General features: G+C 38.9%; 2 protein-coding genes across 2 annotated transcripts; one reads left to right on the top strand and one right to left on the bottom strand.

The window, feature by feature from the left end:
- Positions 1–484: 484 nt before the first annotated feature.
- MELLADRAFT_59583 (uncharacterized protein) lies at positions 485–2,815 on the top strand (the record flags this gene model as incomplete). The annotated part of the gene is made up of 11 exons (XM_007404988.1): positions 485–526; positions 811–823; positions 905–971; positions 1,233–1,277; positions 1,372–1,591; positions 1,810–1,854; positions 1,912–2,055; positions 2,112–2,285; positions 2,365–2,519; positions 2,639–2,675; positions 2,759–2,815. The coding sequence occupies 11 exons, from the start codon at positions 485–487 to the stop codon at positions 2,813–2,815; spliced, it is 999 nt and encodes a 332-aa protein (XP_007405050.1).
- Positions 2,816–6,772: 3,957 nt separating this feature from the next.
- MELLADRAFT_90920 (uncharacterized protein) lies at positions 6,773–7,343 on the bottom strand (the record flags this gene model as incomplete). The annotated part of the gene is made up of 3 exons (XM_007405265.1): positions 6,773–7,101; positions 7,182–7,283; positions 7,328–7,343. 3 exons carry the CDS (start codon positions 7,341–7,343, stop codon positions 6,773–6,775), a joined length of 447 nt encoding a protein of 148 aa, XP_007405327.1.
- Positions 7,344–11,041: the final 3,698 nt, after the last annotated feature.

Here is an 11,041-nt window from a genome sequence, read left to right on the forward strand (position 1 = left end):
TTGCTTCATTATATAAGGGTATAAATCTTCAAGCCATTTCATGGGAGTTTGAGAATTTCTGATCAACACCTTGGATCCTTCCAAAAAAATATGTAATACCCAAATGATCCTTTTTGATGATTGGATAGGCAATGGTCAAAAAAAGTGATTCATAATCTTCAAAGGACTATTCTAATATCTTAGTGTCTTGATGATACCCTAAATATATACTCAGGACCGTCTTGTGGTCATTTTGATAGTGTTTTTCATGTCTGAATTCATTGTACAGGGACAGGAACCAGACAAGAATCAGATTATGGTGCATATCTTAATAAGGGAAACATGATTTTTATGAAGCACCAAGAGAAACTGGAGAGAAAAACAATGTTCCAGTCCAATCTGCAACTCAATTTTGTGCAAAGGAGTGCAACAGTATTCTTTTTTGTTTATGGTAATATTAATACCGAGATTTGCTTGATCCTCATATGCATAAAAATTGGAAGAGATGAGCTTCAGTCTGGCTTTCTCATGTGTGCCCCTGCTGCAAGTAAGCAGAAGTCAAAATCTTGACCTTCCTTCAACACCTGTGGGTCAGATTCAGTGAATCTTGTGGTTTAACTATCTGGATTAATGAGAACAGATTGCACACACTTGGGTAGGCTTGAAGATTGTATCCCTATTGATCCAAGGACCTACACCCCCTGATTCATACTACATATCTTTGTGGCACATATACAAGTATATCTTCTTGCCAAACTTACACTGAGACATACAGGCTGCATATATACTAGTCAACTATTATGGAGTACAGTCATATGACATTAATTATAGGACATTATACTAGGTATGTGTACACTGTACTGCATTGATTAATGTGATACATATGATAAATATAACCTGATGCAACACACAACTTTGTTTCTAGTTTTAAAATCAAACTTGCTATCAACTCTCTCAACTTTCCTTCAATCAATCAATCAACATGACACATTGTGAGGATGTCTAGTTTTTTTTTCTGGTGGGTCACATTGGATCAAAGTCTACATTCAAAGATTGAAGCACTGTTGAAATTCACAAACAAATCATTTATTTTTTGACCTTCCCTATGAGGCCATGTCACAGCATTTTTGAACCCACTTGTGTTTGTGTCATGTTATTTTCAAGCCAGTACCCATGGGATATCCAAAGTCAAAGGTACAATGGCTGTCATTTTATGACCATAAGTTAAATATCTTCACAAAATCAAACAAAAGGGGCGGACAGAGTTTCACAAACTTTGAATACTGGTACTTGGAGGGGTGTGTAAACATCCTTTTACACGTCCGTCAATCATGCAGCCTTAAGTATTGAGCTGTATGTAGTTTACACCCAAAAAAATATCCTTCAATACAGATCTCTCCAACCGACTTCAGATTTCTCTCCATCCTTCTCGGACTGTCTGCCATCAAAGAACAACCCTTCAATCAGTCCTCCCACCATGCCAGCCAAGAAACAACCTGCATTCAGGTGGGCAACAAGAGGGAACTCAATCGCACCTAGTTTACCTACACCCGAGGGAACTCAGTCAACCAGTCTCATACAGACAAATTTAGAGCTAGTCAGTCAGGAGCTTGTGAGTCATCTCACTAGGTTGCAATGAAGGCCAAGGTGGTGGAAACACTAAATTGAAGCTGGTTTATTTAGCTGCAAAACTATCTTGATCTCAAAGCAAGTCGTTCTCCAATGCTTCATGGTTACTTGATAAGTTGTATGGCTGATGATCCTATTCAATCATGAAAGAGACGATGTGCCCTTGCTTTATTGCAAATAGGCACATGACTTTCCCAAGAGCATGCCACAGTGGATATCCTCCAAGGCACTCTGGACTCGCTCGGAGTGAGTCCCTGAATACCTTGTGGACCCAAGACTTACAATACCCCTTTGCCCTACTAGCTGGCTTCCAATTGTACCATGAACACAGCCGTGTTCACTCAAAGTGGTGAAGATAGCACACAATCACAACTTTCAGCTCATGCTTGGTCTCAGTCAGTCATACGTGCTGACATGGCAAAGACAATTGAGATGATTCAAAGCAAGGTCAGGTTTGGCACAATAGTATTTGTGATGCTTGATTAAACTTGATTATTTTGTAGATGCATGAATTACATGAATCTGCTCAATTAGTGGTTTCCTCACAACTGAAGCTTGAATTCCCAAAGATAGTACGGGCAGTCGTCCAGAATCTGAAGGAGAATGGCAATTTGGAGAATGCACTTCAAAAATCTGAGAATGAAATCTGTGAAAATGTGAGACTTACTTGCTTGAAGGTTTGTAAACCCAGCTTGTCTCAGATGAACAGGTACTGACCAAAATTTAATGCATCTGAGCCCATCCATATTATTTTAGATTGAGAAAACCAGTGAAGAATATACCCACATCAACACCAAAAAGTACCAAGAACACTGCACCAAAGACCTTGTAGCTCAGATGGTCAAAATCCGCACTACAGTGACTGAAAATCATCAACTGGAAAAAAAGTGGCATGACGAGGTATTTCCATTGTATGTTACCTCACCTGATGGGCCATTCAATGCGTACTCAGCATCATTGTTTTATTCTCAAGTTAGTTGGCCCAGGAAATCAAACTCCAGCTTGAAAGCCATTGCAATTCTGAATTTAGAACACTGGAGAGTCATTGCAATGAAAACTATCTGAAAGTAAGTTTTATCCATGATAGAAAAACACTTTGATCATACAATCCTAATTCATCCCATTTCTAATGGAACCCTACTTTAACCAGTTTCAGGCGCAAGTAGATAAAGTCCAAAAAAAGTTGATCAGCATCAAGTCAATGTAGAATCCACTGCGGAGAATACTATTAAACGGTTTGAAGAAGAAGTGAGGTCGAGTTTTCTATCACATTACCAACAAGCTGTAGACAGACTAGGGCAAAATGTAATGTGACTTTTCTTTATTGTTGCCCCTACATACACTGCCAAAGATCCACAGTATTCATTATTTGTCCTTCAGCTGAAATCAATACAGCAAGATCTGTTATCAACTGCGGAGATGGTGGAGAAAAATGAGAATGAAATCCAAAAGATGGATTTTTTTGCTTTGGGACAAAAGTTCTTTTTGAACTCTTCTCACTTACACTGATTTTTGAATGCTAGGCAAAAATGCAAATACAGAAGATACAGAATTCAATCTCCTCATCTGACACCAAAAATCAACACGAGTTAAGTGAAGTCCAAATGGAAACACTGCGTAATGTATGCGTGGCCAGTTGCTATCACATTGGCACCACACCACAACCAGCTGCATGTACTCATTTTTGATTTTTGTTATGCGTGACGTAGTACATCAAACGTGAGGTGAATGCAATTTTAAAGTCGCATCAATGGCCTTCAGCTGGTGGTCAAAACTCTGAAGGCTCAAACCTTTCTAGCAATGTTGACCAAACTGCCATTGTGGTGGAGAAACTTTCCAACATTCTTGCTACATGCTACAACCTTGCGCAAAGCTGAGAGATTGCTGTAACTTTAGATAAAAATTGTCCTGGTTTTGTAAGATATGGTACCATCAAATGGATATTAAATTATCCCGGATCACTTGTTTGGAGTTAGCTTTAATTTCATCGCGCTGCACACAAAATAGGCTTCAGGATTTCCCTGAGGCCTGTATGACTCAAGCACGGTCTTTTTTTGATGTCGGCCAACGGATGCAGTTCCCAATGGATGACCGACGAGTTCCATTTATGATGTTGATACTTCAACTCAAACTTGCGCAAAGAATCATTGAGTGAATCTCCTGCTGATCAATGTGTTCAGAGATTTCAGATTTAGAATACGAAAGGTGAAAAGTATCAGGAACATTTGATGAAATGGCAAGAGCTGTGATTGCAAAATGGGGAGGAACCAAACAAAGCCCGGAAATAGGATAACCTATAAGCCGAGATTGACCGGCTTCATTCTTAGCACCTTTACCTAGTGCAACATCATTAAGAACCAGGCCTAATAATAGGAGAAAATAGGTAATACAATAGCCAAATTGCCACCAGTTGTGGTTTCATCTGATTTGGAAACAATAGGCAAATCATCCCTGGCACATTCTAATTGCATGTTCAGGGACCATTCACAATATTTTGCAAAACAAAAGGGTGGCCACTGAGGGTTGAACCAGGAGCTCCAACGCAATTTCACATCTGAGCGCCAAACTGTTTGACCAAGTGACCACGGTTTTTAAGCCTCTTGGAGTATTTATAATATTACGTAGCAACACACTCGGTACATGCAACGATAGCCCAAGAATACTTAGAATACATTGACCTATTGGCTCTGGTTGGCCCTGAGCAGTCATCAGAGGTCATGAGGTTCAAAACCGACATTCTAATTCAACACAGCAAGCAACACACAGCCTCATCTAAGTTTTTACATAGCATCTTGAGCTTTTTCATTGTGTTTTTCAGTTGAACTTGAGGTTTTTGATGGGTCATGCAATTTGGTTTAACTTCAGTTCTTCTATGTTACACGCGCCTTTGTAGTCAAGATGCATGTTTCAGAACCATGCAAATTTCTGAACTGAGTCACTTCAACAAACTGTGTGTAAAGTGGTGCGTGCTTCCACATGAAAATTTCAGATTTTGCAATTATTCAGAGTTATCCTTGCTGACAATTGATGGTACAATTTCAAAACAATCAAAAAGTTTGACTGTGCCCAAAAAAAGAAAAATGTCAAAAGGAAGGGATATATTGGTTTGGTCAATCCGGGAAACAGATCTCATCTTTCAATTGGAAATAGGATTTCTTTGAATTCTTATCTCAACATTGCGGCATGGTTGTTCTATCTATGATGTTTTACTCTATAAACAACAAAGTAATCTATAAATAATCATTCCCAAAAAGAACCAGAAGCCAAGGGATTCATACATCAAAAATTACATTCAGAATTCTGTGACAGGATTTGTTCCGGCTGGAATGAAAAAAATGAAATGGGATTCAGTTAATTACAACCTTGGTTCAACACTCTTGGTCATAAACCATAACCGCCATTTTCCAATGATTGACGCTCATCCGCATATCTTTCCAAGAGATACTGTTTCCACACTTGATAGTTCTCTTCAAGATTCTTCTCAGCTTCAATATTCATTGCAGCAGGATCCACCTCAGGTAGGGTCTTTAGGATACTTTTGCAATACCAACCCAACTTGTCCATCTTTTTCTGCTGGGTTAGTTTGTATTTTGACTTGTTTTCCATTGATTTTTCCGTGTCAAAAAACATATAATAATCATAATTTGTCAACTCATTATGTTTGAATTGTTTGACTTAGGTTTATTTTGACATACCCATGATAGGTTTGATTCCAGAAAGCTTGATCAAGGTTTGCTGGTAAAATTTTGGTAATGTGAGGCAAGATTTTTGTGAAGATTTGTCAGATTGAGCGTGATTTTCTTGTTGAATGAATCAGGAAGACATCCATATCAGACTTCGCATCACTGGTTCCAAAGTTGTAAGACTCACAAAAGTTGGATCATATAGATACCATCTCCACCTTCACTGGCTTCTGATCAATCTCCTCAACTTCTGTCTTAGCCGTAACTTGTATTCATTGATTGTTTTTTGTATCAACATCTGTAATAAAGTGGCTTCACACTCAATCTTCACAGGTTTTATATCAACTTGCTGAGCTGAACTACTGCTAGTTTGATTGAGTTGAATGGGGGAATACAATATGTGCTCATCATCATGTCATCATTGAGTAGAATTAGGTTTTCAAAACAAGAGAAAAGGAGTTGATTGGTTGAGTGAGGTTGAGTGTCATCACACAGATCAATGACCACTGATTTACTAGCGCTTATCTTTGGTTTGGTTACCACATCAAAGGATTAACCCCTTCTCCCAGCTCAGAGTCATCACAATAGTGTTTGGCCCACTCTGTGAAGCCCCGCGGAGGACAAAAATTTGTTGGGCTGTGTCACAGCATTGAGCTTCAGGCCCAAAAGGAATCGACGATTTGATCAGACCCTGTTGTGTAATCAGCAGAGATATAGGTGTTGGAGGCTGGATTGTAAATTTTACCCACATTTTTGAGACACTCTTCCCTCATCAAAGTGTAGGTATTGGCAGCACTACATCCCCTTTGCTCTGATGATGCAGATACTTGATAGGAGTCCCTGTGCACCGTTACCCACCAAATAAAACACCTCTGGACCAAAGAAATGAAATGTGTGCCAGCCTTACAAGCATACTGCATACAACTCTGTTTTGTCCACAAAAAAGGTGTTCCGCACCTTTTTCCGTCTTCCCTCACTCCATATCGCAAGCCTTGCAGTATCTGGTTTGCTGATAGTCTTGAAACCGCAGTCTACCCACAATGAGTTGTTTCAGAGCATCCCAGAGTGCTTGGATTCAGCTTTTGTAACTACAAAGGTTCTTTTCTCCTAGTTACTCGTTAGTCCAAAGACTTTGAAAGCCTTCCTTTCAACACAATGTGCTTCAAATAAGTTGTATAGTAATTCACCTTGTTAGTCCCAATCCAACAAATACCACAACATCAAACATCTCAAGTTTGAAATTATAGTGTTGCAGAGGACTCTTTTCATGATGGTCGGTACACAGATCTCCAACTCAATGTAAACAACATCTTAACTGCTACTGACTAATCAACGGTGTGTATCAAACCTGGTGTGGAGTTCTTTTGTGAACATCAGCAGACAATCCTACAGATAAAACCATGAAGCTCCACAGTAAAAAGCAGCACAGCTCATGTATTCCAGAGTAGTCACCTACAAAGTAGATCACAGGAAGATTCAAACTACCAGAAAAATGTAATGAGAGCTTCTGGATAAGGAAACCTACCCAGTCTTTCATCAATCCGTGTCTTCATATCCATGCACAGCTCTAGAATTTTTTCAAGTTTGGAAGCTTCCCTATGTTGGTAGTTGTGGAAGTTACTTTTATCCTGGGAAAAAACAGCACAAAGCTCTTGCAATTCTGAAAGTTGCCTCTTCTGGTTTTGATCATATTCATGTATAGAAGACTCAATTCTTTTGTTTTTTCCCTGCAGATCTTCAATATTCTTCTTCAAGCTGGCCTGTTCACTCTGAATCATCCCCAATGTTTTTGCAAGTGCTTGCCAGTTTCCTTGAAATTCCCAAATTCCATTGGTCAGTGCAAGATATTGAAGATTCAAAGTTCATTAAACACCAACAATGTCAACTGACCTTCATTGGCTTGCAATTCAACTTGCACCTTTGAGTTAATAAGTGATGTCCCCAACCGTAATTCCTCCATAGATCTATCAACAGACTCTTGGTCTTCATTAGCTTTTTTCAATAAATTCACTACCAAAAGGAAAACATGACCACACCATCAAAAATGAGCATAGAAATTGAATGAGGCTGAGATTGAATCCATAGTATGATCAGACCTTTGACAGAGTGTAACTCTTTCTGAATATCATACGCAATCTTGAACTTGATGTGCTCCTCTAGTCTCCCAAAATTTTTAGTGATCAAACAAGTTCGTGGTGTTCCATCCAGAAGCTCTGAAAGGTTAATCGGCATCTTGATGTAGGATTATTGAGCTATGGATGCTTATGGGCTGCTGAATACAATGAATTATTGGTAGAATATTGACTGATCTTCTTATCATCACTGCAGTGAGTATAGAACAGATATGAAAGGGGGACCGTTTGCCTTTGCCAGAATCCCCACGGGCTTGGGCACCCACCAACAACAGTGGGTCTACCTAGGGTGTGCAAGCAACAAATTCAAGTTCAGAATGTGTGCTTTGTTCAGAAGTTGGTTGATCTGAGTTTCCTGCAGCATGTATAAGACTAGGATATGATAGAGGGAGTTTGTGACTCTTCCAGAATCCCATTCAGCTTGGGCAGTCGGGACCCAGCAACAAAGGTCAGTCTATCATGGTTCTGCAGGTTACACCGCAAGTTCAGCAGTTTATTAGAAGATCTGAGTTCCCATGATACTTTCGGATAACAGTATCAATAGTTAGAAGAATTGCAGATATCCAAGGATTTTGTGTTGTCTTGCACCACCTGAAAATTGTGGTTTGACTTGTGGTCACCACGTGCAAGTCTGAGGCTGGGATTTTGGTTTGGGACCCACACCACAATATTAGTAGGTACCTCTCTCACCAAAGGTGCCCCTGAGGTTCTGGATGACTCATTCCACATGATTGACCCTGTTAGACAGCTCAACACCCTAGGAGGCTTCCACCAAACAAGCATTTATATTACTTTAGCTGGAAATCCTTGAAATTTCACAAAGTCCTACAACTACGTTTTGTTTGCTTTTGAGTGACAAACATTTTTGAATATTCATATAGTGAGAGTTTCCACCGGGGATTGGAGCATTGGAGAATCTTAAATATGGAACTCAAACTCAAACTTGAATTCAACTAACTGAAATGGCAAAAGGACTGCATTTCAAATCAAAAAACCACTGTGGTTGATTCACAAGGGCTCACAAGGGATAACAATGCATGATTGAGACAGTTGTATATATGTTCAACTGATTCCTGAAATTGATGTCTGATGAGCACTAGATAATTTTTGATCCTGAAATTCATGTCTGATGAACACTAGATAATGCTTGAGATCCTTTTTGTACATTTCTCACAAATTACTAATGTGGATAGATTATTCAAGCATTTTCTTCACACATATTGTCATGTGAATGATTTGTCCAAAAGAATTGAAACATCCTTTTAAGTGATAATGTTGCCCAAGATAGTTCCTTACCACATGGCATTGCCACACCCCATGATTGTAACATCTCATTTAAAACATGACCAATGTGAACTATGCAATATACAGTCAAAATTTATTAAAGCCATACCCTTCTCTGGAACTAGAGGCTGAGCCATAGTCCACTGGGCAGGTTGACACATGATTATAGATTTGCTAGAAAAACTCTCTACATACTCTCACTGCAAAGACGATGTATTTCTCCAAGGTGAAAAATAATTAAATTTAATGCACAAAATGATTAATAATGCAGAATTAGTGGAGAACAATGCCAACTTAATGCAGACTTAATGCACTTTTGATCATTTTGTACATTAAAGGTAATAATTTTTCACCTCAGAGAAATACATTATCTTTGCAGTGTCTAAGACCATGAATTTTATGACTCTTTTGAAAAACACATCTAATATCATGAAGTTGTGGCTCTGTGTTGATCGCATCAAAGGATGCCATTTGGAAATCTGATGTGACCAACATCATTGGAATTCAACATAAATTGATAACTGTAATAGACCATGATTCCCTCTTTCGAATTCATCTACAATTTTAAGATAATTTGATTCAAAGCAATAATCAATTTAGAAAATGCATAACGGGTACTTTGGAGAGTCACTAGCTATTACTCAGCATTGATAATATAAACTACCTTATATTTCAATCAGTCAACTTTAAAGTTTGGTTCTTAACATGTCTGTGTCTTCACCATGTGTTTACAACTTGTTCAAAAGAGATATTACATACGTGCATATGTACGGATGACTTGAAAGACTAAAGGTTATCCGGAGTATGACATATGTTATGTACATAAGAGTTTGTGATGATGGGCCAGCCAGTGGTTGATGATCCAAACTTTTCACTTTGGGATTGAATTCAAAAACCCATCTTTTACTTTGAACTCCAACATTTGAGGGTGGGACCTGCTCTAGATCATTCTGAGGCAGGCCCCCTTCCAGAAACAACCTTCATTGGCTTTCCTCCAACAATACAGCTCAACTATTTCAACATCTTCGACTTCGAACTCCAACATTCGAGGGTGGGACCTGCTCTAGATCATTCTGAGGCAGGCCCCCTTCTGAAACAACCTTGCTTGCCTTTCAACCATGAATGCTCTATGATGCGCATTTTGACCTTCTGGTGCCTGGAAAAGGTATCAGCTTTATGGTTACCTTGTCCCCTCCTTCTCATTGGTTGTACAATTTCATCTCTAGTACGTTTCTCAACATACTAGATGGGAACAGGAAAGCTGGTAAGGTGACTGGATCTCATAGTTTATGATTCTTTCTATGCCAAAAACTGACTCAAGACAATAATTCCACAATAGATTGACAAGGCATTGATTTGATCCCTCAAAATCGCTCTGCCCTTCATCTGGGTTCTGCATCAAAGTGTACGTGAGCTCAAACCAGTGCCATTGTTCCTATAGTCAATTCCATAACATGTGTCAATTACCTATTGTATCCTATCTGATGTCATCATTGATTGTCTTTCTGATCAAGCATTGTATCATTTACTTTGAGCTATTTGTCAACTCAACCTGATCATTTTTGATTTCACACAAAACAGGATTACTCTTGCTTCAATTTGACTGTAACTTGCATCCTTCTCACCTCATTAAATCTTAGCAATCACAATTCCTACTAACATTCCATTAACTGGATCTCCAAACGGACACCAAATCTAGCCAATCTGCCTTTTGGAATCATCAAAACCATCTTTGAACTCAAACCAGAATTGGTACCATTGTTCCTTGTCGGTTTACGGTCCAAATGCCTCCACATCACCTCTCGAGAACTAGTCTAAGAGAACCAGTCTACAAGAACCAGTCTACGAGAACTTGACTACTGAGGATGATCTACTTTTATTGTATCATCTCTGACCTTAACACCACCCTCATCAAAGCTTATGATCATCTTATATGGTCCTTCCGAATATGCAGACTGCGTCAAAACCCTGATCATGATCCCATCAGCTCTGTCTAGTGATCATCAAGCTCATCAAGATTGCTGGAAATCTCCCAGGATGTTTGAAATGGATGATATGATCACAGAAGAGTCCACACACTACAAGAAACATAACATTTTCTGGGCAGAAAATTAAATTATTTGTATACAAAAATCTGGAAAGGTCAGAAACAGAGCAAAAAATATGAAAAAATATGCATCCTGTTCCTTGATTTGAGATCTCCAATCTGCATATTTTTCCGTATTTTTAGGGTTCATATTGGTGAGCGTACTAACAATAAACCCTCATAATCATCAAATTACCACCTGCAACAGATACTGGAATTTGGCTGATCAGTGTTGAGAGAAAATTAAT

This window comes from Melampsora larici-populina (assembly GCF_000204055.1).
Source record: "Melampsora larici-populina 98AG31 unplaced genomic scaffold MELLAscaffold_3, whole genome shotgun sequence".
NCBI classification, from domain to species: Eukaryota; Fungi; Basidiomycota; class Pucciniomycetes; order Pucciniales; family Melampsoraceae; genus Melampsora; species Melampsora laricis-populina.